At 50.7% G+C, this 26,818-nt stretch overlaps 1 protein-coding gene across 2 annotated transcripts in view; it reads left to right on the top strand.

Moving 5' to 3' along the window:
• The window catches only part of itgb5 (integrin, beta 5), a 56,778-nt gene that overhangs the window by 13,595 nt on the left and 16,365 nt on the right, over positions 1–26,818 (top strand). For both annotated transcript variants that reach the window (XM_079254510.1, XM_079254509.1), the window contains 5 exons: positions 1,534–1,629; positions 1,733–1,822; positions 4,740–4,874; positions 17,677–17,851; positions 18,476–18,730. In XM_079254510.1, coding sequence (XP_079110636.1) covers positions 1,534–1,629; positions 1,733–1,822; positions 4,740–4,874; positions 17,677–17,851; positions 18,476–18,730 — 751 coding nt within the window. The remainder of the gene's footprint in view (positions 1–1,533; positions 1,630–1,732; positions 1,823–4,739; positions 4,875–17,676; positions 17,852–18,475; positions 18,731–26,818) is intronic.

Genomic DNA, 26,818 nt, shown 5'->3' with positions numbered 1-26,818 from the left:
AAGAGGTCTGACAGCACATGGCGCTTCTGTTTGCTGCTGGGGGGGTTCACCACCAGGCTTCCCGTTTCCACTGGCTCGTATTGGTTCAGATGCTTCTGCTGGAGGGGTTCATTCCAGACAAACACCTGAATTCTCTTTAAGCAGCTGGGTTAAGGAGAAGCAGATGCTTTATGAAGGTCTGCCGGTGGGCGGGACTGAAGCACCTTTCCCCACCTGGAGACCAGTAAAACCCTCCCAGTTCTGCTGCAACTCCAGATGTTGTGGTTGCAGTTTGAGTACAACCCCATCTCCAACTAATGGGATGCAGCGTAAGACGTAAATTAAAAACAGAAAGCAACGATTTCCAAACGTCATGGAGCCAGATTTTAATCCCAGTAGAAGATAAACATCTGATCAGATGCTGAAACTGAGATGTTTCATCATTTGACGGGAAAATGTGAATCTGATGCAGCAACACGTCTGTAAAACACTGAAAAGTCACATCTGGAGGAGAATTGAACAAATCAGGTTAATTATCCACTGGTCAGGAACACGAGGAGCATTTCAGAGAGGCTGAGTCTCTCAGATGTAAAGATGGACAAAGCTTCATCATCTCAGACATTCTGGATCTAAAAATGTGGAAAAATATTCCTCAAACTGAAGATTCAGAGAATTAGAAGGAATCTCTGTATGCACGGGACAAGGCTGGATCCTGGTGATGTTCTGCATTAACAGCAGACATGATTCTCTCCTGGAAACCAGTGCATGGATCAGGAAGCTTCCAGAAAGCAGTGTGAACCCAGTTCATGCAGGTTAAAGCTCCATCATATGTGAAGAGGATCCAGAAACACGCCGTCTTCTCTGGACCAAAGCTCATTTAAAATGTTCTGAGTGGAAACCTGGATGAAGATGTGGAATAGTTTGTGGACAGCATGGACGGCGTGTCCTGCAGACTAAAGAGGAGAGGGAGCATCCAGCTTGTTATCAGCCTGCATCTCTGATGGGATGGGGTTGCATTAGTGCCGATGGCGTGGGCAGCTTCCACATCTGGGAAGCTCCATCAATGCTGAAACATCTGCTCCCATCCAGACAACGTCTCTTTCAGGGAAGACCTTCCACCATGCTGGACCACATCCTGATGGTGGAACAGGAGAACTGGTCCAGCAGGACCACATCCTGATGGTGGAACAGGAGAACTGCTGCGGTCCAGACCTTCCACCAGTACAAACATCTGGAGCCTCATGGAGCACGTTGCTGCTCCTTACAGATGTGTTGCTGCCTTCAGATTCCCGATCAGCTCGTTTCGTAACGAGTGACCCGGTTCTGGTCCGTGTGGTTCTGGAAGGTTCTGCCTCCGCCTGAACCGAGACTGAAACGCATGCAGAGTAAATGGTTCCATCTGAAAGTGAAACATGGATGCTGAGCGGGATGAGCTGCAGGGTCACGCCGGGGTCAGGCTGGGGTCACGCCGGGGTCAGGCTGGGGTCACGCCGGGGTCACACAAACAGCTGAGAGGAGCATCCTCGTCTCCTCTGACCTCCTGACTCTCTGCAGGACTACCCGTCTCTGGCGCTGCTCGGGGAGAAACTGGCAGAAAACAACATCTTCCTCATCTTCGCTGTGACCAAGCGGCTCTACGTTATCTACAGGGTAAATCTGACTTACGTCCTCCCCCCACCCCCCCCATGACCCCCATGACCCCCCCACGACCCTAAACCCTCACTGATCTTTTTCTGTTTCTGTCTTCATGAAGAATTTCACCGCGCTCATACCCGGGACTACAGTGGAGATCCTGGACCAGGACTCCAAGAACGTCATCCAGCTGATCGTCACGGCTTACAGCGTGAGTGAAGGCAGCCTGCTGGGGGGGCAGGGCAGGGGGCGGGGCTCGGCTCGGCCAATGAGCATCCAGCTGACTCGGCTCCACCTCTCATGTCTGCGGTTTCTCCTGAAACCTCTTTGGTCCGACCACGAAGGAAGTCAAGACGACCTGAAAGAAGAACAGGCGTCTGTTAGAGATTCCAGTCTGACAGACCTCGTCTGGTGGTCCAGACCTGGACCGCGTTCCGCTTCCAGACCTGGACCGCGTTCCGCTTCCAGACCTGGACCGCGTTCCAGTTCCAGACCTGGACCGCGTTCCGCTTCCAGACCTGGACCGCGTTCCAGTTCCAGACCTGGACCGCGTTCCGCTTCCAGACCTGGACCGCGTTCCGCTTCCAGACCTGGACCGCATTCCAGTTCCAGACCTGGACCGCGTTCCAGTTCCAGACCTGGACCGCGTTCCAGTTCCAGACCTGGACCGCGTTCCAGTTCCAGACCTGGACCGCGTTCCAGTTCCAGACCTGGACCGCGTTCCAGTTCCAGACCTGGACCGCGTTCCAGTTCCAGACCTGGACCGCGTTCCGCTTCCAGACCTGGACCGCGTTCCGCTTCCAGACCTGGACCGCGTTCCAGTTCCAGACCTGGACCGCGTTCCAGTTCCAGACCTGGACCGCGTTCCGCTTCCAGACCTGGACCGCGTTCCGCTTCCAGACCTGGACCGCGTTCCAGTTCCAGACCTGGACCGCGTTCCAGTTCCAGACCTGGACCGCGTTCCGCTTCCAGACCTGGACCGCGTTCCAGACCTGGACCGCGTTCCGCTTCCAGACCTGGACCGCGTTCCGCTTCCAGACCTGGACCGCGTTCCAGTTCCAGACCTGGACCGCGTTCCGCTTCCAGACCTGGACCGCGTTCCAGTTCCAGACCTGGACCGCGTTCCGCTTCCAGACCTGGACCGCGTTCCAGTTCCAGACCTGGACCGCGTTCCGCTTCCAGACCTGGACCGCGTTCCGCTTCCAGACCTGGACCGCGTTCCAGTTCCAGACCTGGACCGCGTTCCGCTTCCAGACCTGGACCGCGTTCCGCTTCCAGACCTGGACCGCGTTCCAGTTCCAGACCTGGACCGCGTTCCGCTTCCAGACCTGGACCGCGTTCCGCTTCCAGACCTGGACCGCGTTCCAGTTCCAGACCTGGACCGCGTTCCAGTTCCAGACCTGGACCGCGTTCCGCTTCCAGACCTGGACCGCGTTCCGCTTCCAGACCTGGACCGCGTTCCAGTTCCAGACCTGGACCGCGTTCCAGTTCCAGACCTGGACCGCGTTCCAGTTCCAGACCTGGACCGCGTTCCAGTTCCAGACCTGGACCGCGTTCCAGTTCCAGACTTGGACCGCGTTCCGCTTCCAGACCTGGACCGCGTTCCGCTTCCAGACTTGGACCGCGTTCCGCTTCCAGACTTGGACCGCGTGCCAGTTCCAGACCTGGACCGCGTTCCAGTTCCAGACCTGGACCGCGTTCCAGTTCCAGACTTGGACCGCGTTCCGCTTCCAGACCTGGACCGCGTTCCGCTTCCAGACCTGGACCGCGTTCCGCTTCCAGACCTGGACCGCGTTCCGCTTCCAGACCTGGACCGCGTTCCAGTTCCAGACCTGGACCGCGTTCCGCTTCCAGACCTGGACTGCGTACCAGACCTGGACCGCGTTCCACTTCCAGACCTGGACTGCGTACCAGACCTGGACCGCGTTCCGCTTCCAGACTTGGACCGCGTTCCGCTTCCAGACCTGGACCGCGTTCCGCTTCCAGACCTGGACCGCGTGCCAGACCTGGACCGCGTTCCGCTTCCAGACCTGGACCGCGTGCCAGACCTGGACCGCGTTCCGCTTCCAGACCTGGACCGCGTTCCGCTTCCAGACCTGGACCGCGTGCCAGACCTGGACCGCGTTCCACTTCCAGACCTGGACTGCGTGCCAGACCTGGACCGCGTTCCGCTTCCAGACCTGGACCGCGTTCCGCTTCCAGACCTGGACCGCGTGCCAGACCTGGACCGCGTTCCGCTTCCAGACCTGGACCGCGTTCCAGTTCCAGACCTGGACCGCGTTCCAGTTCCAGACCTGGACCGCGTTCCGCTTCCAGACCTGGACCGCGTTCCGCTTCCAGACCTGGACCGCGTTCCGCTTCCAGACCTGGACCGCGTTCCAGTTCCAGACCTGGACCGCGTTCCGCTTCCAGACCTGGACCGCGTTCCGCTTCCAGACCTGGACCGCGTTCCGCTTCCAGACTTGGACCGCGTTCCGCTTCCAGACCTGGACCGCGTTCCGCTTCCAGACCTGGACCGCGTGCCAGACCTGGACCGCGTGCCAGACCTGGACCGCGTGCCAGACTTGGACCGCGTTCCGCTTCCAGACCTGGACCGCGTGCCAGACCTGGACCGCGTGCCAGACCTGGACCGCGTGCCAGACCTGGACCGCGTGCCAGACCTGGACCGCGTGCCAGACCTGGACCGCGTGCCAGACCTGGACCGCGTGCCAGACCTGGCTGACGGCGTTTAGAGAGCCGAGGATTTTAAACCTCCATCTGATCCATTTCTCTGTTTCTGGTTTTATAGAATCGTCTGATGGAGATGATTATCGGTCGGGAGCGATCGGACTCGTGGCAGGAATTACATTCCAGCTGCTTCCTTCTCTCCGCCGTCGCCGCGGCGTTGGCAGTCACCGTGCAGTTAATTAGTTTCCAGCTGCAGACATCCAGACGTGCACGCTGCCGCTGCGCACGGCGCTCGTGGTTGTGGCGAGATTAACTGCAGATCTGTCGCGTGTTTAACTGTCTGCCAGTTTGTTCCTCAGCCGCAGACTTGCAGGCCTGGAACGGCACGCCGCCGTGCAGGTTTACGTTCCCCTGCACGAGAAGCCATCTGATGTCCTGAACCTGGTCCGTTTCCTCCGCAGAACATCCGCTCCAAAGTGGAGCTGACCGTGTGGGACCACCCGGAGGACATCAGCCTGTCCTTCACCGCCACCTGCCAGGACGGGAAACCTCTGCCGGGTCTCCGCAAATGTGCCGACTTGAAAATAGGAGACACTGTAAGTTCCTGTCCGGGCTTCTTTCCTGATCTGTGAATGTTTTGTTTCACTTCCGACATCGTGCATGCGCTCGCCGTGGAGCGGCGTCACCGGGTCGCCTGAGCTGCTCAGGATGTGGCGTCGTTGCAGGGAAACATGCCGTTCTGTCGCGCGTGGACATGTGCTTTCTGTGGAAGTGAAAGACTGACCTCACATAGAAGTCCCTGTTTGAAAGTGGAACAGAAACAATTCAGTTTGCAGTTTATGCAGCTGAAGCTTGTTGGTCTGAGAAAATGATGGTTTCAGGTTTCCTGGTGTTGGATCTGCCACTGCAGGTGTTTACAGATGTGTTTTTTCACTGGAGTGTTTGCAGAGGTAAAGTCCTCGTGAACTTTACCTGCTGGTACCAGACGTCCTGCAGTTGGGACAAAATGGTCTCCTTTCCAAGTACCTGGAGGTTACGCACCACCAGACAGCGAATGTTGTCGAGTTGTGAATGATCTAAACCATCCAGGCTACAATTCTGTAAACACTTATCTGTGAAGTCAAACTGTACAAAAACTGGCTTCTTAAATTTTCAATCATCCAATTAAAATAATTTATTTTTATCCATAAAAAAGCAACAAAAAAAGGACAGTTTTAAATGTCTGTTTATGGTCTATGCAAAAGATAAATATTACTTTTATATTTATTTGCATTTCTTATTTAAAAAGGAGTGGGCCTGAGAGTAGAGCTGCTGCTCCTCCACTTAGAGAGCATCTGGTTTAGATGCCTCCTGGACATCTCCCTGGTGAGGCGTTACGAGCGCGTCCCACTGGGAAGACGCCGTAAGGAGAACCCAGGACATGCTGGAAGAACTATCCTGGCCAGTCTCCTGGCTGGACTTGGAATGCCTTAAATGAGCAGGAACTGGTTTGGGTTAGGGTGGTAGGTTGGCTAGTAAAACAGCCTGTTAGATGACGTATTTGTGCCTTTTTAGATGTTTCAAAACCACTGCCGACGTTACATGTTGCAGGATTGTAGCAGCTGCAGTGCTTTCAGGCTCCGTGAAGGATTTTTATTGTTTTTATCAACTCAGACTGACATACTTGTCACTTCGGCGCTTGAAAATTTAGTTTTAAGATCAACATTTATAAGTAAGTTTAATTCTATTTCGAACCGGTCTGATAAACTTCAGTCCCTCTTTGTTGGAGTTTGGGAGAAGCATTCTCTCTCCGTACTGTTGCAGATGCTAACTAATAGCGGCAAATGAAATGAAATTTCTTAATGAGACAAGCTGCTTGGTTTTTATCAGTTAGAGCTGGTAGTCATCTCGAGAAAGGCCCGATTTCTCCAGATAATGGAAAAAAGGCAGTTTTCCATGAGAAAATAACTTTGTAATCTGGATAACAAACCAGAAGAAGCTCCTGCAGTGATAAATCCCAAAGAAGCTCAAGTTAAAAGTTCGAACATTCGCTCCATCACAGATCTTTGTCCTGTTTGGACTTCTGAGTTTTCCACCGCAGAGCAAAGCTAAAGCACCGACACAGCAAAGGGCTGGACGACAGCACGGAGACGTACCAAGCCCTATGCACCCTTTATGTTGCAGGATTTTAGGACGTCTTTAACAAAGGATGATCATCTCATGAGGCCATGATGGTGTTTTGCTGGCTGTGGCTCCTAAACGCTGGTCTTACGGCCGACTATCAGAGACCATCATGTCCAGCAAACCAACACATCCTGCAGGACGTTTCTCAGAGCGTTGCATGACCGACTACAACCAGCCAAGTAACTCACAAGCTCTTGACTTTAGATTGAGACGTCTCCGTTTAAGATGTGGTGATGTGGCGCCTTCTCACCGGTTGGTGCAAAGCTGGATTTAAAGAAATGCGTAATGACTTTCTATTTTCCTGACGTGCTGCTTTGTTCTGAGTGCAGTAAAGATTTATTCTACCTTTCAGCGTGTTTGTTCCACAAAGCTTCGCTAGCGCATGATTATCTCCCCTGCAGCTGTCTGCAGTGATGGATAACCTTTGTTTTTCTTGACCATGGCTGTCACCTAATCCATTTCCTGTGTCTGAACTGTGTTTATGTTTGTGCTCTGACCTCACATTATCTCTGCGATAGACGGATGCTGGCAGAAAATAACTCCTATCACACAGTCTGCAAGTTTACAGGCTGCTGATCTGAGTAGATTGACCGACAAATATCTGAATAAATGAAATAATTCAGGATGTTTGGGACAAATCAGCTCTGGTTATTGTGGTAATCATGTCTGCTGATGACCAGAGGAAATGAGGGGTCTGAAACAACCCTGTGTGACCTTTAAATCCTCATGTGGCGACTTCCTATCTGTTGAAATCAGACCTCGATGAGGGGAAGGGAGAGTTTCTGTTACAGTGACCAAGCGGCGTTCAGGGTCCTGTTGGGAGAAGTCAGCCTTGTTGTGAAGACTGTAATTAAGTGAGGACAGATTCAGTCACTATCACGCTGTTCTGAAGGCAAAGGCTGTTGAGTTTCAGCAGCAACAGTAGTGGGAACAGTTCCAGCTCCAGGTTTCAGGTTAACCCACTGGCTGCCAAAGTCACCAGAAGATGTCTTGTTGTTTTACAGTTTCTGTTTATGGAAAGCAGATTTGGCCGAGTTTGTCAGAATGTTCCCAAAATAAGCGCTTGTTGAATTTCTTCCAAGTGAGCACCTCAAGGACACCCCAACGCATGCTCCCGGGCAAATCCGCCATCCATATCTGCACGGCAATATTCCCCAGAACGGAATTTTCTGTGGATCCTAGAAAGATGAAATGCTGCAAAACACTGTCAGTGTTGGGATTCTGCTATGACCATGTCTGAAACCATTTCACGTTGGGTTTTGAGTCGAGGGAACCGGTTCACGTTGGGTTTTGAGTCGAGGGAACCGGTTCACGTTGGGTTTTGAGTCGAGGGAACCGGTTCACGTTGGGTTTTGAGTCGAGGGAACCGGTTCACGTCCGGGTTTTGAGTCGAGGGAACCGGTTCACGTCCGGGTTTTGAGTCGAGGGAACCGGTTCACGTTGGGTTTTGAGTCGAGGGAACCGGTTCACGTTGGGTTTTGAGTCGAGGGAACCGGATCACGTCCGGGTTTTGAGTCGAGGGAACCGGTTCACGTTGGGTTTTGAGTCGAGGGAACCGGTTCACGTTGGGTTTTGAGTCGAGGGAACCGGTTCACGTCCGGGTTTTGAGTCGAGGGAACCGGATCACGTCCGGGTTTTGAGTCGAGGGAACCGGTTCACGTTGGGTTTTGAGTCGAGGGAACCGGTTCACGTCCGGGTTTTGAGTCGAGGGAACCGGTTCACGTTGGGTTTTGAGTCGAGGGAACCGGTTCACGTCCGGGTTTTGGGTCGAGGGAACCGGTTCACGTTGGGTTTTGAGTCGAGGGAACCGGTTCACGTTGGGTTTTGAGTCGAGGGAACCAGATCACGTCCGGGTTTTGGGTCGAGGGAACCGGATCACGTCCGGGTTTTGGGTCGAGGGAACCGGTTCACGTCCGGGTTTTGAGTCGAGGGAACCGGTTCACGTCCGGGTTTTGGGTCGAGGGAACCGGTTCACGTCCGGGTTTTGAGTCGAGGGAACCGGTTCACGTCCGGGTTTTGAGTCGAGGGAACCGGTTCACGTCCGGGTTTTGAGTCGAGGGAACCGGTTCACGTCGGGTTTTGAGTCGAGGGAACCGGTTCACGTTGGGTTTTGGGTCGAGGGAACCAGTTCACGTCCGGGTTTTGGTCGAGGGAACCGGATCACGTCCGGGTTTTGGGTCGAGGGAACCGGTTCACGTCGGGTTTTGGGTCGAGGGAACCGGTTCACGTCGGGTTTTGGGTCGAGGGAACCGGATCACGTCGGGTTTTGGGTCGAGGGAACCGGTTCACGTCCGGGTTTTGGGTCGAGGGAACCGGTTCACGTCCGGGTTTTGAGTCGAGGGAACCGGATCACCTCCGGGTTTTGAGTCGAGGGAACCGGATCACGTCGGGTTTCGGGTCGAGGGAACCGGATCACGTCCGGGTTTTGAGATGAGGGAACCGGATCACGTCGGGTTTTGGGTCGAGGGAACCGGATCACGTCCGGGTTTTGAGATGAGGGAACCGGATCACGTCCGGGTTTTGAGATGAGGGAACCGGATCACGTCGGGCTTTGGGTCGAGGGAACTGGTTCACGTCGGGTTTTGGGTCGAGGGAACCGGTTCACTTCGGGTTTTGGGTCGAGGGAACCGGATCACGTCCAGGTTTTGAGATGAGGGAACCGGATCACGTCCAGATTTTGAGATGAGGGAACCGGTTCACGTCCGGGTTTTGGGTCGAGGGAACCGGATCACGTCCGGGTTTTGAGATGAGGGAACCGGTTCACTTCGGGTTTTGGGTCGAGGGAACCGGATCACGTCCGGGTTTTGAGATGAGGGAACCGGATCACGTCCGGGTTTTGAGATGAGGGAACCGGTTCACTTCGGGTTTTGGGTCGAGGGAACCGGATCACGTCCGGGTTTTGAGATGAGGGAACCGGTTCACTTCGGGTTTTGGGTCGAGGGAACCGGATCACGTCCGGGTTTTGAGATGAGGGAACCGGATCACGTCCGGGTTTTGGGTCGAGGGAACCGGATCACGTCCGGGTTTTGAGATGAGGGAACCGGTTCACTTCGGGTTTTGGGTCGAGGGAACCGGATCACGTCCGGGTTTTGAGATGAGGGAACCGGATCACGTCCGGGTTTTGAGATGAGGGAACCGGTTCACTTCGGGCTTTGGGTCGAGGGAACCGGATCACGTCCGGGTTTTGAGATGAGGGAACCGGTTCACTTCGGGTTTTGGGTCGAGGGAACCGGATCACGTCCGGGTTTTGAGATGAGGGAACCGGATCACGTCCGGGTTTTGGGTCGAGGGAACCGGATCACGTCCGGGTTTTGAGATGAGGGAACCGGATCACGTCCGGGTTTTGAGATGAGGGAACCGGTTCACTTCGGGCTTTGGGTCGAGGGAACCGGATCACGTCCGGGTTTTGAGATGAGGGAACCGGTTCACTTCGGGTTTTGGGTCGAGGGAACCGGATCACGTCCGGGTTTTGAGATGAGGGAACCGGTTCACTTCGGGCTTTGGGTCGAGGGAACCGGATCACGTCCGGGTTTTGAGATGAGGGAACCGGTTCACTTCGGGCTTTGGGTCGAGGGAACCGGATCACGTCCGGGTTTTGAGATGAGGGAACCGGTTCACTTCGGGCTTTGGGTCGAGGGAACCGGATCACGTCCAGGTTTTGAGATGAGGGAACCGGATCACGTCCGGGTTTTGAGATGAGGGAACCGGTTCACTTCGGGTTTTGGGTCGAGGGAACCGGATCACGTCCGGGTTTTGAGATGAGGGAACCGGATCACGTCCGGGTTTTGAGATGAGGGAACCGGTTCACTTCGGGTTTTGGGTCGAGGGAACCGGATCACGTCCGGGTTTTGAGATGAGGGAACCGGTTCACTTCGGGCTTTGGGTCGAGGGAACCGGATCACGTCCGGGTTTTGAGATGAGGGAACCGGTTCACTTCGGGCTTTGGGTCGAGGGAACCGGATCACGTCCGGGTTTTGAGATGAGGGAACCGGTTCACTTCGGGTTTTGGGTCGAGGGAACCGGATCACGTCCGGGTTTTGAGATGAGGGAACCGGTTCACTTCGGGCTTTGGGTCGAGGGAACCGGATCACGTCCGGGTTTTGAGATGAGGGAACCGGTTCACTTCGGGCTTTGGGTCGAGGGAACCGGATCACGTCCGGGTTTTGAGATGAGGGAACCGGTTCACTTCGGGCTTTGGGTCGAGGGAACCGGATCACGTCCAGGTTTTGAGATGAGGGAACCGGATCACGTCCGGGTTTTGAGATGAGGGAACCGGTTCACTTCGGGTTTTGGGTCGAGGGAACCGGATCACGTCCGGGTTTTGAGATGAGGGAACCGGATCACGTCCGGGTTTTGAGATGAGGGAACCGGTTCACTTCGGGTTTTGGGTCGAGGGAACCGGATCACGTCCGGGTTTTGAGATGAGGGAACCGGTTCACTTCGGGCTTTGGGTCGAGGGAACCGGATCACGTCTGGGTTTTGAGATGAGGGAACCGGTTCACTTCGGGCTTTGAGTCGAGGGAACCAGTTTTAATCTTCTGGGTTGAAGTTGTGGAAACTTTCATCTGCAACAGTAAAACGAAGCTCTACCATCCAGGACTACCTTTTAATCCAGCGGTCTTCTACTTTTTATCCATCTTCTGACACATCTTTACTTAAACTGGTCTTGCTGGGTTTTCTAACTGGTACCTGTTGCAGCTCGCCCACATTAACGCCCTCCTGCAGGCGTGTGTTGACTCGGAACATCTCATTAGAAGTGTCAGAGGAGTCCAGTTTCCTCCTCATTAATGGAAACAAATGACCTTGTTGATCTTCTCTGAGAATGTAAACAGAAAATACCTGATTCATCCCTTTGACCTTGAGGACGAGGTCGTTCTGTCTGCAGCCTTTCGGTATGAAGAGCAGAATCAGTCCTTTATCTTCGCTGCAGCTTTGAAGGCTGGAGTTTGTGATGTAAATAATCTCTTCAGCGCAGTTAGATGTGCTTTCCTTCGCTACAGTGCAGAAACTCACAAAGAAATCTAAATATTTATCTTAAAGCTGAATGATCTGCTGACTTTTGTTTTGCGTGCCCCAGACGTTGAGGTCTGGACTCTGACTGGACCAGGTCTAGATCTGGATTGTGCTGTAGATCTGCGGTGTTTCAGCCAAGCTTTAGCTGGCGGACACATCGACACACATCTGGCTCTGGAGACTTTGTTGTGAAGAGAAGTTCATGGTCCAGGTCCTGTTGCTGCAGAAGAAGCCCAGATCATCATCCCTCCACCACCGTGCTGACTGCTGGTGCGAGGTGTTTGGGAACACTTTCCCATTGGGTTTAATGGGAAAATGTTCCCATTAAACCCAATGGTTTCCTCATTCCACTGATTTACTCATTTCTACTCGAATCGAGCTGCTGCCTTCTGGGTTCCTTTGAAAATAATGTGGTTTTTATTTTGGAGATAACAAGTTCCACTGTGTTGCAGGTGAATTTACTCTGACCCAGTAACACACGTTGATTCTGACATATCTGTAGTCTGACATGTCTCAGCTTCCTGTAAAGACCAGGATTATACAAACAGCCCTCGGACCTCTTCAGGAAGAGGTTAAAATGGTTTTAGATGTCTGTTTAGTAGCAGGATGTCTTCTGAAACGTTAAATAACAAGCTGGAAAGCAAATCTGGACTCTGCGGTGATAAAAACCGGTCCTGTTCATTAGGCCTGTCACGGGAACAAATTCTGCCAGGCGATTAATTGTCTCAGAAATTATTGTGATAAACAATAATAGGTCAGGTGAAGCAATTATTGTCATTTTGAGACCCTTTTCAACTAAAATAATAATAATACCATAATAATGCAAGTATTTCAAAGATCAACAAACTAATTTCTAAAGAACGTTTATCTGGATGTGCAGACTAGACCCATCCAGTCCCCAGTCTGCTGAAACACATCAGGATTTCTTCTGGGGTTTTGGCAACGTGGTTATCTGGAACATCTGGTCTCTGAACGCCATGTAACATGTTAGTCTATGGTCAGCTCATATCAGGGGACATGTTTGGACTGGACCAGAGGTGGAATGGCAAAATGCCGTTTGTAACATGAACGTTCATCCAGGTGATTCATACTGGCTGCGAAATGTTTGCAACATTTTTCAAAATGTCGTCTTTTTAACAAGATTAAAGGACGGCGAGGCTTCAGCTACCAGGCTGAGTGTCCACCATGTTGTCCTGGTTGTGTTTCATCTGTAGGTTAAACACCACAGTGATGGTGGACTGTCGGGAAGACGGAGCTAGCCGGGTTGTTTAGGTCTTTTTTCACAGGTGTTGGTTGTGTTTTAAGTGCAGATGGAAGCTTGTTGTGTTGCTGTTTAGTTAATATTGTCTGAAAACAAATGTGGCACTCGAGAGAGAAAAGAAACTTATGGTGCGATTAATCGACGTATCGCTTAATGCGACAGGCCTGCTGTTGGTCAGAGGAAGTTAAGGCTCGGTGACTTATTTCTGCTGCAGGTTGGAATCTCTTCTCTCCGCTCGGTCCAACAGACACTGCAGGCTGACTCAAGGTGGAGGAAGCCTCCGTCACATGGCGGCCAGAAATCCCCTTTACTCCAGCGGGAAGCTAACGACTTAACAAGGCACACAATTAAATTTACTGTAAATGTGAGTCGCGAGGAGGCCGCTCCACCCAATCATGTGGCTCTTTAGGACAATAATGAGGTTGTAGAGGGGCGGGGGGGCGAGGGGGGGGGCAGCAGTGGACACCAGGAGAGGAAAGATGGGAGAACTCATTGAGAAAAAGCCTCTGTGTTGGTCTCAGAGCACGAGGGACAGGAAGTAAGAGACGGAAACGTTTCCACGCCGTTGGACTGCACAAAGCGCTGTTGCCATGGAGAAATCTTGCCACATGATGGAATTCTTATGACCGCCCCAAAATTTAATTATCTGAGATGAAACCAGTGGATGAGGTCAAAAAAGACATGTAACTAAATTCAAATGATTCTGATTTGTTTGGAGAAAAAGCGGCATTAAGCCCTTCGTCGTGTTGGTTCAGGCTACATGCACGGACCAGGGAAACGCTATTCCTCTTCCTGCCAGCCGATCCCTTTCAGAGTGCAGTTTCACAGGCCCCGTCCTGCAGGCTTTTGTGCAAGGTCATTGGGATGCAGCGCCCAGCTCGTTGGCGAGCTGTGACTGACACTTGGGCAGCGGACTGGCCAGCATCCACTGAAAAGACGGGGAGCCTTGGCAGCCAGCGGACCGAGCTGAGGATAAAAGACGTCACCAGAGAGCTCCACTCCATTCATCCTGCCTGAATGGCCCTCGGCTCCTCCGCCGGCCGTTCCCATCCCCAAACATCCTGCTGAGATGAAGAGAACAGGGAGGGTTTTCAGAGAAGAATCCCACCTCGGTGAGACCGCATCAGTCGATCCAGATCATTTCCAAATTCCCCAAACAGAATATTAAGAGACCAGCAGAAAAGCCTGTGCAAAGCAGTTCAGATGTCCCATCATTGTGCCAGCTGACCTCTGGTTCTGTTGACGGACAGAACCTAGAGACCGGCCGGGCCAACGGCCGCGGGAAGAACTCGACTCGCATGTGAAGCCACGATACGAATAAAAAAATACCTCTTCATTCCCCGTTTCCTGCATCAGGACATAAAGACAATCTGCTCCTCACCACGTTGGAAAATTCAGTACATGATATTTGTTGAGGAAAATGAAGCCAAACTGGTTCTTGAACGTCTCCCAGCAGCTTCTAGAAGCTTCTCCAGCAGCGGGAAGTTGCAGTCATGCTTTTCTGGATCATGTTACCAGTTTCATGTTCACATCAGCCTTTCTGATCCGAATCAGTACGTTCGCTCGGAAAGTCGCTTCGTTTGGGGAAATGTGAACGCACCAAAAGAATTCTGGTTCAGACCAAAGAAGCGACTCGGTCCGCCTACAAACGCAGGTCTCGGCCCGTTTCAAGCGGACCAAATACAGGAAACAAGTCCCTTCCTGCATGTGGCGTAGCATTGCATTGTGGGTAAATCCATAGCGATGGCGTTAAGGGTCCTCTGCCTCGTCTGGTGTTCATACTGGCTCCATTGTTGCAGTGGATTTCTGCAGGATACTTGCATAAGACACAATAAAAACCCAAACAGCCATAGTTTGGTCTCCATGTTTAACTGGCAGGTGGAGGAAACAGAGTTTTCTTCTTCACGCCGGTCTGGTCCTCTCTTCTGCTAAATACTAGTGCAGCGCCACCTCTGGTGGGAATGGGGAGATATTATTCTAATGGTTTGACTGGTTTCACCAAAGTGCAGCGTGAACACGATCTCGGTCCTCATGGATACACCCCCCTACAGCTGGACCGAGTCCCCAACCGGACCGAGTCTAGCGGACTATCCTGATGGGAATGCAGCCTCAGAATCCGTAATTATGCATCAAACCTTGCGGACATGGAGAAAAAAAGTTTACGGTTTTCCTGTGAATTGTTATTTATTGTGTGTAAAGGCCTTAGTGGTGTTTTTCCCAGATCAGGTCAGCCTGACTCACATTTCCAGCTGGTAAACGCTTTCTTTCTGATAACTAAACATCAAGATCTAAATTGGATCCTTTAAGTTTTTTCTTCATTAGTTTTGATGAATTTGAATTAGTTTAATTCAATTAGTTTGAATTGCTTCTCATCAGTGGTTAAAAATGCATTTATTGTGTCAGACTTTGCAAAAAATACATTTTAAGGTAGTAGTTAATGGAAATGCAGCTGCTTTATGTATTTATTTATGAAATCGGCGACAGTACACAGTAATAAACAACGCCGTGTGTCCTGTTCAAGCCATTGGCTGGTTCCCATCGGAGTCCATCGACAAAGCACAACATAAATAAATAAAACTACTTCATTTAAACTGTTATGGCACATTTTACATGAATGCATTTAGAGGTAATAAATGATAAAGTGCTAAAAGTTTTAGTGGATTGCCTGAGACGGATCTGAAGCAGAAAGGAAACCTGCAGCTGGAGACGGTTGTTTGGTTGACTCTCTCAGGCTGAAACGTGTTTGAAACGTTTGTTTTTGAGCTGGAAAGGACAGACCCAAACACAGAAGCTGCTTCTCAGAGCAGCAGGCGCGTAGATGGTGCAATGTTTGTTTCTCTGCAGGTCAGGGGCTTTGAGTGAGAGCTCAAGCTCGCTTTCCACATTCAAACTTTGGTTTCCGTCCGCCTGCAGCTGTCTGCACGATGCCGACGTGTCGGGCTGACATCATCTCAGCAACGTCAAGTTAAAGCTTCTGTTTTTGATCCAGTGAGCTGGGTCTCTGAGCCAAACCAGACCAGCACGTGTCGGCGTCATAGGTCCGGGTTCAGCTGAAAACCACAGTTTTCGTTCGGGATTACAAGGAATCGTTGACGCGTAAATTCAACATGAAAGAGGAGAAACTCTGAACTCTGCATGGAGCAGACATCATTACAGCGGGTTGGTTTGATGGAGGGAATGTGGGATGAGTTCCAGGAGAGCAGGCTTCTGTCGGGGTAGGGCTTCCTTCCTCACAGCAATCAGATGGGTGTTGGTCCCGTGTCCCAGTTTCTGAGCAGCCACATCAGCTCTGTGAATTCCTCTCCGGGTAGGATCGGACCAGCGGTGTAAACATCACGGCGCAGAGCGGGGTCGCGTGCAGTTCAGGTCCGACGCATCTGCTGGGATCGTGTCACTTCCTGTCGCTCAGATGAACCCGACACGAAACAGAAAGTTCACTGCCTGTTTTCAGCCACTTCCTGTCCACTAATCACCATCATAGATGTTTCTGCTGCGATTAGTATCATAGAAATAAATTTTTCTCCACTGTGAACGTATAAAACCACGTTGACCAGATCTTATCGGTCTTTAACTTTTATTTATTTCTGTTCTATGATGCCATCATAATAAAGTGAATTAAGTAAGCAGAAATCTGGATTTGTCCGAGAGGACGTTCATCTGGACCCGGAAGCTTCTCTCTGGAAACTACATGATGAAACTTCTCATTTAGAAAGCAGGAAAACATCCAGCTTTGACTTCCAGCGCTTCTTTAGCAACATAGCTGCTCTTTACGCGTTCGGTCCAGTCCATCTTTGTGGTTTTTAAAGTAGAAAAAAAAGAAAAAACAGTTTAATTCATGACTTATGCGGGATAGAAGTCATGGCACTTAAAATAAGACATTTGATTAAATCCCAATGTTGTAAAATTAGACATAAGTAAAAAAGAATAAAATCAACGTGTCAGACTTTCAAAGGTCGAGTAGACTAAATGCGTTTCAGGAGAAATTTTAAAATCAGACTTAGCAATGCTAAAGTCTCCCCACATCTGTTTCTAACGACAAAGCTACCGTTACAGACTGCTGTCAAACCGCTGAGTCCATCGCTGCCCCCTGGTGGATAAACCGACAACAACCACGTCAAAGATGCGTGCAGAAATGACAAAAGCGTTTAAAGTCAGGACTGGACGAGGAAACACCGCTTTAGGGTGTATTCTTTTTGATCCGAAACCAAGTCCGTTTCCTCGGAACGTCCTTCGTTTGGGGAATGTTGAAGGCACAAACAAGCTCCTATTCAGACCAAAGGTGCGGACTTGGTCCGCCTTAACTAGCAAATCAATCACAGCAGAATCAAACATGTTCACAGCAGAAATAAACATCTGTAGGTTTAATAGGTCAGGTTTACCTTCATGACAACTGTGGGGGGAGTGAAAGTTTTTTCTAACTCGCCCGTTTAAAAGTAATTTAATCTCGAAGTTCGGCATATTTAGGGGCGTGTCCTTTTGATTGACAGGTACACGATCTCCCGCTTCAAGTAATAAGAACGTAGCACAACCGCGGTTTTTAGCCGGTTAACAACGTGACTTAGCTTTAGCCCGCTTACCTCTGTTAGCTGGTTAGCTCCTGTTAGCTCGGTTAGCTCTTAGCTACAGGCAGGTCGGAGTTTGCTAGATTTCATGGTGATGGTTGGAACCGTACGATTAGCTTCAGTTCAGCTCTTCAGAAACCTACGGATTATGTCGCGGAGGCTCCGCCCATCTTTTATATACAGTCTATGGTTTCACCACTTCTTCTGTGTTTTCTTTTCTCGTCCTGTAACTCCTGCTGCAGCGCCGCTCCTGGCGAGGAGTGGAACGGGTTATTTAAAAGATCTGATTGAGTCGTGCAGTGTTCCTGTTGCTGGGCCGGGTCTCCACTTGTTCCGAGTCTAGCTGGCTATCCTGGTGGGACCCCTTCATCCCTTTTTACGCCTCCGTTTCTTCCTCAGGTGTCGTTTAACGTCAGTGTGGAGGCGAGGAGCTGTCCACCAAGCAACACCGACCGCAGCTTCACCATCAAACCAGTGGGGTTCAAGGACCGCCTGGAGGTGGCCGTGGATTACCAGTGTGACTGCGGCTGCAGCCGGGAAGCAGAGGTCAACAGCAGCATCTGCAGCAGCATCGGTAAGACATCGGTTGAGAAAGCATTTCATTGGGCAGATACTTTCTACACCCCCTCCATGTGCAAGATGAGACGAACACTTCTGGTTTATTTTCCAGGAATCCAAAAAAAACTAACAAAAACCCCCAAAACAAAAAATTCCAACAAGTTTTGAAAAATGTTATTGTTGTTGGTTAAATAGTTTCCAGTCTGCTGCTGCGTTGTCACCAGAACTTGTGTTCCAGGCAACTTAAAGATGATTTTTCATTAACTAAATAGACTCATGTAGGAGATAAACACCTTAACGACTGGTCTTCATGCCTTTAATAACTGAGGAAAACTCCCAGGTTTACATGACTCCTTCCTGTGGGATGATTATGGACTGACTCTCCTCTGGTGGTTTTTGACATAATGATGGTAATAAAAGTATAAATCACATGTAAACCAGTTTGTAAGGTAAATTTTCAGGCTGTAAGTGACTGCTTGTAGAAGAGCCTGAATCTGGAAGTCAGACTATGAACATTGAACTGTGGAAGAAAAACCTGGACCTGGATGTGAAGCTACAAAAGTTTTAACTTCAACTAGAAAACCAGAAGCTCTGAAACCAGACGGGTTTGGTCAGAAACTAAAATCCGTTTGTCCTGCAGGTGTGTACAGGTGTGGCACCTGTAGCTGCGAGCCGGGCTACCTGGGCGCCCGCTGCGAGTGCCAGGAGGGCGAGGCCAGCAGCCTGCAGGTGGGCGCCTGCCGGGAGGCCGAGGGCAAGCAGATCTGCAGCGGCCGAGGCGAGTGCAGCTGCAACCAGTGTCTGTGCTACGAGTCGGAGTTCGGGAAGATCTACGGCGGCTTCTGCGAGTGCGACGACTTCTCCTGCGCCCGGCATAAAGGCGTCCTCTGCTCAGGTAGGAGCTCTGGCACGCCGCCGCTTCCTGCAGCGTTTCTGGTCTTTGCTGCATCGCTGGACTCATCGCTGTAACAAGCAGGGTTTTAGTGTTTGATTGACAGCTCTCTGGGCCAATGAGAGCTGCAGGAGTGTAAAAATCTGCTGTCTGCAAGTGTAACGCTGGAAGATGAACTATAGACGGTAAATGTTCTGGAGAGGATTGTTTTCTTTAGTTTCTGAGGTTGAAACGTGGAAAAAACCAACACCGAACCTGAACTTCAGGGTGTGTAGGAGTCGTGTAGTTGGGACAAAGATTTCTTATCTTCAGGGTTCAAACATCTGTTTGTTCGGCCTTCACAGAGACTCTTTGTCTCTGTTTGGAAACAAATGAGTGTTTCAGAAGAGACCGAACTCTCGTTCAGCTCAGAATCTATTTCCAGAACACCACATAGTTTCCTTCATGGTGTTTTAAGATGGTTTTAATGGAACAGAGTTGGCTTTTAACTGGATCGGCTGAAAAACTGGAGGGACGGGCGTGTAGGTCTTCTTCCTCGTCCTGTACACATGGTGTACCACAAGGATCTGTTCTGGGCCTTTTATTGTGAACTCTTATGATCATTTATATGCTGATGATGTGCCGTTGTTTTTCTACAGGTTGCGCTGGAGCCTTGAATTTCCCCTCGGGGATGAATAAAGTGTTCATGTATTTTGCATGTTTCATGTGAACCTCATGAAGTCTGTGAGCTTCAGATGAGGTCCGAATGAAACCCAACGACATTTAGTCTTTTAGGTTCCAGCTTCCGTGTTCATGCAGAATGTTTCCAACATGAGACGAGATATAAACAGCTTCCATCTCTGCAGGGTGCAGCAGAAACTTCCTCTGGAGGTTTAAAGGACACGTAAAACCTTACGGTGAAGGTCCCTGCAGGTCCCAGTAGTCCCTTTAAGTCCCAGCGGGTCCTAGCAGGTCCAGTGATCAGGTACTGAAAAGGTATTGGAGCCTTAGTAGTCCAGAGATCCTCTATGGTCACTATCTTGCAGGTTTTTGTTGTTTCTCTGCTCCAACACACCTGATTCTAATCAAATGGATCCAGTAATTTCTTCACGATGAGTTATCTATATCGTTAAGGTGTGTTGGAGCAGGGAAACAATGGAAACTTGCAGGATGGCGTCCCTGGAGGGCCAGAAGACCGGTGCCTTCGTGTCTCCTTGTCTCTGGACCTTCCTTCCTCTGAGCCTGGGATCTGTGGAGAAACATTTTCTTGCTTTTTATTTTCACGTTTTTCCTGCTTTGAGGCACTTTGTGGTTCCCTTGTTGGGACGTGAATGAAACGGTCTGGGGGGGGTGCGGCTGGATTGACCCTCCCACGGTTCGGCTTGTCTGAGGGGGGTGAAACATCACCTGCAGGGATGTTTGGCTGCTCCTGGTTCAGATGTTTGCCGGAGCTTGGTTGTCCCGCCGCCTCTGACGGCGTGTTTTAGGAAGACTTCCGACCTCGCTGCTGTAAACATGAGGAAGACGACGGTTTGTCCCGTCCCAAGGCATAAAAATGCTCATTAGGATTCTGTCTGCATGCCAACATCGTGCCCTCCGATTGGCCGATGCCCACCGAGCTCTAAGAGCTGATGGACCTGCTGGTTTGGCTCAGACTGGTCTAGTTTGTGGTGTGAGACCTCCTGGCAGGAGGAGAGGCGGTTTTCAGAGGGGGGGGGGGGGTTGTTCCAGTGGAGGCACAGAAAGAGCTTTGTGGCGATGGGGGGCCAGCTTTGGCGATGCCCGCCTCCGTTTGCGAGGCGAAACGTTGGACAGCAGATGCAGACGGCCGGTTTCTACCCTTCAGCCATTAAATGTTAACAGTCCACTTCCTCCCGTCTGTCGGCCGGGAGCTGGAATGAGTTCCTAATGATGCCAAGCGCTACACCCCGTCCCCACCCCCCCTCCTCTAGCAGTGAATCCCCCTGGAGCCCCTCGCTGTAAATACGCTGCAGAGGAAAGGCCGTTGGAGCCCCTCAGCTACCAGAAAGATCCTGTAAACTGCATGAGAGCGGCTCAGTTTCTTCACATGGAGGACGGTCCGCCTGAAGGCGAGGAAATCCTCCGAGCAGATCTGGTCTGGGATCAGCAGATCTCCTGTAGCCCAGCGTGAAGCCGGGACTGCGGCGTGTTGTCTGGAATCCTAAAGACATTGTTTAAAAGCTACAGTTTAATGTTAAATAAATTCATATTAAAGTTGAAGGATAACTGTGTTAATCAAGATTTTAATTCCAGTTAAAATAATAATTATAATTTTTGCCATAATCGAGCAGCTCCACCGAGTCCCAATCAGAGCGATTCTAGCAGACTCCCCTGATTATTAGTACATTTATTTAAAAATAAATAATACATTGATGATACAATAAAAACGGATCAAATTTAAATATAAATAACAAATATCAAAGTAAAAGTGACTAAAATGTGAATAAATCATCTAAAATGTTGCGCAGCTGAACTGAGTAAATATTCCTCGGAGGTGCAACTTTTAGAACCACGTTGTCATGAAAGGCATCGCGGAGTTACGACCGGAGTAAGTTAACGTGTTGCAACATGCGGCGACCTCAGGGCGGACTAGTTTTCTGCTGGTGGTTCGGCTCAGACGTATTAATCCTCATCTGAATTTCCTAAGCTGGGAAATCTGCTGGGAATGTGGAGAGAAGATAAAAGTCTGAGTCGGTCTTGTTAACCGTTCCGGAACAGAAACGACGACCATGAAGCTGAAAATACCTCAAGAAGTTCGTAGGGTTAGTAGTTTCTGGTTTATTACCTGTAAAATAAACACGAAGCTTCTTTTTATTGGTTTTTATCAGAACACAGAGACGTGATCACATGGAAGATCAGATCTGTTTTAGTTTATTTACTGATATTTCATCTGATGAACCCGGTCAGGGTTTCACCGGTGTGTCTCTAACGGGACGTTTGTAGTGACGATGCACCTCTGTCTTCTTTCCTCCCCGTTTGCGACGAAGCCTCAGTGGATCTGGACTTCCTGGCCCCCTGACCCACTTCTCCTCCACAGCTGGCTTTAAACGGTGATCTAAGCGCTCCGCAGGCTGCAGATGCCAGAAATAGCAAGTCTCTACTTTCCAGACTTACACAAACCCTCCTAAATGAAACTGCTGTGAGTGTGTGTGTGTCCTTGTAGGGTAAGCGGAGCGTGTGTGTGTTGATGTTCGTGCGGAGCTGAGGCTGATGGGATGGTTCTCTTCAGACCCAAAGTGCCTTCAGGCAGGAGGTGAACTCTGAACGGAGTCAGACATATTGACGTTCTTTATGATGGTTAAATCAGGAAAAAAGGCTCATTTCTCTGCTTTTCCGGTCTGACGCGTCTGTTTTCTGTCCTCCTGCGTTGGGTTCGCCGCTTGTGGTCGACGTTAAAGTGTCGTCGTGTGAGCCTGCAGCAGCTGGTCCGTCTGGTCCTGGTGGACGTTGGGCTGTCGGCCAGGCAGCGGCAGCTTGTTGACGGCGGGACGGGATCATCAGCTCTGTGTGCTCCGGCAGGGAGGGAGGTTGTTTATTTTCAGCTTTTTATGTTTATTAGGGCTCTTAAAATGAGTTTACGTCCTCGCAGGGCTGGAAAGAGAGATGCAGACTGATGCATCAGACTGGTTAAAATCCATTAAACTGGACGGGGCGTTCACGCCGAACCAGTTCAGTTATAGAGAAAATACCAGTTTAAACCAAAGTTTTCACTGTTTGTGATTCATTTTGTGCTGTAGATGTGATTCTTCTGGACAATCTGCTCCCGGAGCTCCACATCAGGGGCGGAGCCAGAGGGGGGGGGGTCAGGGTGGCACCTCAGATGATGGACATGTCAAAGATTTCCCAGACTCGCACCAGTATCACTGCCCCAGTTTAAAGTAAATTAGAAGATAGTTCTCCAACTTGTTAGCTTCTAATGTTATGTTAGGCTGTTAGCCTGATGTTAGCATGAAGCTATGTAGCATTGCTAATCGTGTTCTGTGCTAGCACTTGATTATTTTAGGTGAATGAGGGGAAATCATTTCATATTTAGTTTGTAATGAAGTTTTTTACGGACACATTAACGCCCCGAGATTTGCGCAAAAACTAGATATCGCAGTTAAAAAAACGCTAATGGAAACACCTATGATTCAAAAAGTTTTTTCCTAAGCTGGTTTTTCAGAAATATATTGCAAAAGTGTCATGGAGACACTTTTTTTCCACACTTGTGTTAAAAGTAATTTAATCTCAAAGTTCGGCATATTTAGGGGCGTGTCCTTTTGATTGACAGGTAACCACTCTCCCGCTTCAAGTCAGAAGAACGTAGAACAACCGCGGTTTTTAGCCAGTTAACAACTTGACTTAGCTTTAGCCCGCTTACCTCCGTTAGCTGGTTAGCTCCTGTTATCTCCGGGTTAGCTCGGTTAGCTCTTAGCTACAGAAAGCTCGGAGTTCGCTCGATGTCAATCATCCACCATGACACTCACAGCCCCCCTCTCAGCTCCACCTCTTTGCCCATATTTGTATTTTCCGGGTGAGACGACGCGCATGACGCTGCCAAGAAGGCGATGGTAGGAACCGCCCACCGAGCTTCAATTCAGCTCTTCAGAAACCTACGGGAGACGTCACGGAGGCTCCGCCCATCTTTTATATACAGTCTATGATATCGTCATATCGCCCAGCTCTAGTCTGACTTGGAGAAACGAACAGAGATTTCTCACCCGTTTGCCGGACGTCTTTAATCTTTTGACATTTAAAACGCTGAAGTAGTTTCATTTCTGGACACGCAATGATAAAACCTGAGTACAATCCTGGAAAACTGTCGGAATGGTCTGGAACGAGGAGGATGGAGCTTCAGTCAGCTGTGATGATGTGAATCCAGGTTCTGAATCTTCTCATGGGGCGCACGCAGGACTCTGAACTGGCCTCCAGCCCACCGGTCTGTTGGTTTCATGTGTTCCCAAATCGGCCCCTAAAGCGGATCCGGCCCAGATCCAGTCCTCACCTAATGATCTAAACACACGGCGGTCCCGACGTGATGGCATTCCCAGCTACCTCCCGTCCATTTTCAATATGAACTCCGTTTGTTCATCTCCGCTCTGCAACACTAAGCTCAGCTTTCAGAGGAGCGGGGGGGCCAGACCCGCTCCAAGCCTCGCAGACCTCCGGTGGGGGGGGCGGGTTGGCTTCCCAGGAAATCCTCTGCAAACATCCAGACTTCAGCTTCTTCGGGTTTCATCAGGTCTGCAGGGTCCGCTCCAGGGAAGCGCCCTTAGCTCCAGTCGTAGGTCGCCGTAGCGACGTTAAAGTCCGTCTGTCTGACCTGCAGTCGACTGACGTCCGCCCCAAACCGGATTTTCACCACATTTCAGTCCGGCTTCAGGAAATCACGCTGCATGAAGCGACTTTTCATCAACACATCCGAAGCTTCCGATGCACCGGACCGCTGAAACGTTGCTGTATGTCACGCTGCGGGTCCAGCAGAGACCTGGACCAGGACCTGAGAAATGTGTCTGGACCTTCGAGTGACCCATCATCTGCCGCATCAGACACGTTTCCATGGAAACGTGGCTGTCAAAAGACGTCCATGAGGAAGGGAAGCGGGGAGATAAGACTGACATTACATGGCACGATGGAGGGTCGGATCTAACCCAGAACCAGGACCTCAGCGGGTCCGATGGAGGGACGGATCCTGTCCAGAACTAGAACCCCGGCTGGTTTTAACCTTGTATAATCGTACCGATGAGCTGCAGAACGCTTCGGTTTAAATCGGTTTTTATCGATCGTGTTTCTTCTCGTCTGGACCTGCAGTCTCTGTTCGGAGCTGCTTCTTCAGGGATTTTATTTCTTCTTCTTCTAATCCCGGGTTTGACAGGAAAAATCCTGAAGCTTAATGTACCAACGCAGCAGAAGGAGGCGGTTTTCCTCTCTCCGGTGGCGTTCCTGCGTACGTTTACAGATGAAGACCGGATCATGATTCTCTGTTTGGGGAACGAGGTGCTGACGCAGCAAACGTCGGTGTTTAGGAAACCTCAGAGGTCTGAGATCTCTGCAGGCGGGGAGAAACACGAGGAGGCGGAGGATCCTCTGCTCCACAGCAGAATCACTCAACACCATTTTCTCTGCTTTTAAGCCTCTGCTGCTCCTTTCTCGGCGGTAACAGCGTCCAGCTGACAGGAAGGTGTTTCTAGGTGTTGTACGAAGGACGGCTTGTCTCAGCCTGCTCGCTGTAACTGCCCACATTTTTGCTGTTCCAGAAACACCGACAGGCCTGTAGTGTTGTTTTAACAACCCTGTAAAGGCAGAAACACCAGTCTCAAGCCGCAGTCTCACAGTGAAGCTGGAGTTTGTTGTTAAAGGTGGTTAAACTGGCTGAACTGAACCAGTTTGCTGCTGGTCTGGTGTCCAGACCAGATCTGCTATCAGAGCTGCAGATTTTCTCCTTCTGAGACGAACTAGAGCGCCGCTTTCACCACAAAATCTTCTGTCAGGCATTTATTCCGCCTGCTCATCCTGCAGATGTTGCTTCCAACATGAAGTTCTTCCTTCCATCTGCGGGTGTTTTTGCTCCTTTAACGCCGCCATCGTCACTTTGCCCGCCAGTTTTTGTCAGGTTTCGGTTGTTGCAGCACTTCATGTCTGACATTTATTTTTTATCTGACATATATTTTTTATATGTCAGGCTCTGCTGGCGGTGATGGGGGTCAGGCTCTGCTGGCGGTGATGGGGGTCAGGCTCTGCTGGCGGTGTTGGGGGTCAGGCTCTGCTGGCGGTGATGGGGGTCAGGCTCTGCTGGCGGTGTTGGGGGTCAGGCTCTGCTGGCGGTGATGGGGGTCAGGCTCTGCTGGCGGTGATGGGGGTCAGGATCTGCTGGCGGTGATGGGGGTCAGGCTCTGCTGGCGGTGATGGGGGTCAGGATCTGCTGGCGGTGATGGGGGTCAGGCTCTGCTGGCGGTGATGGGGGTCAGGCTCTGCTGGCGGTGATGGGGGTCAGGCTCTGCTGGCGGTGATGGGGGTCAGGCTCTGCTGGCGGTGATGGGGGTCAGGCTCTGCTGGCGGTGATGGGGGTCAGGCTCTGCTGGCGGTGATGGGGGTCAGGCTCTGCTGGCGGTGATGGGGGTCAGGCTCTGCTGGCGGTGATGGGGGTCAGGATCTGCTGCATGTTGTCACATCAGCTTCACGGTTTGGCTTCTCCGACCTGCAGCCGTCTCACCAGCCGCTGTGCTGAATCATCTCAGACTTCTGCTCTGCAGCAACGCTGTTGTGTCTTCCTCTTATCAGAGCTGGATGTTTCCAGCCTGGAGCCCTGAAGGGAGATTAGCAATCATTCCTCCCTAATGACCTCAAACTGGGACTGACGGTGCTTTAGCGCTGCTTCATCAGCAGCAGATCAGCCTCTCTTCCCCCACGCTGTCGGTCTGCATGAAAGTTTGCTGATGTGTGAAGCAGGTTTTAAATCTGGACGTCCTCCAGGGTTTCTGACCCTCCTGAGAAGGAAGTGGTCTTCATTTCCCTGCATGGTGTCTGCAGCTTCAGCTGAATGTTGAACACAAAGCGAGGCGTCCGCCGTCTGAGCTGTGATGTCATCCTGCAGCTCGCCGTGTCATTAAGAGTTTATGGCGATATCGTTGTGGCGTCAGAACGCTCATTTAAAGGTGCTGTTGTTGCTCTCAGGATCAAGCGACGCGGAGATTAGCTGAGTCAGAGCTCTGTCATCGGACGTGTTTGTTGTTTTTATCCAGACAACAGAAGCCACAACACCCGGTCCGTGTGAGGCGATGGGTAAATAAAACGCTGCAGGAGAAGTTTACATTTCCCCCTGAGGTTCTGTCTTTTGCTCCACAACTGCATCTTAACCCGTTAAAAGATTAAAAGAATAGTCAGATTTTATTAAGTTTTAATGAATGAATTTAATAATGATAATTTACACCATTTTTTGGTGAAAATTTATCATTTATTATCATGTTAATGTGAAAATTATTACAGTCGGCTGCTTCCTGGTATCTTTTACGGAGAAGATGAGTTTCATCAGGATTTTACCATAAAGTGATGCAACATGTCTCAGACTGCATGTGTGATGTACATCACATGGAGCTTAATGAGTCTGTGAGA

This window comes from Telmatherina bonti (genome assembly GCF_933228915.1).
Source record: "Telmatherina bonti genome assembly, chromosome: 15".
NCBI classification, from domain to species: Eukaryota; Metazoa; Chordata; class Actinopteri; order Atheriniformes; family Telmatherinidae; genus Telmatherina; species Telmatherina bonti.
The sequence above is the reverse complement of the archived record's forward strand: the minus strand, read 5'-3'. Positions and strand labels throughout refer to the sequence as shown.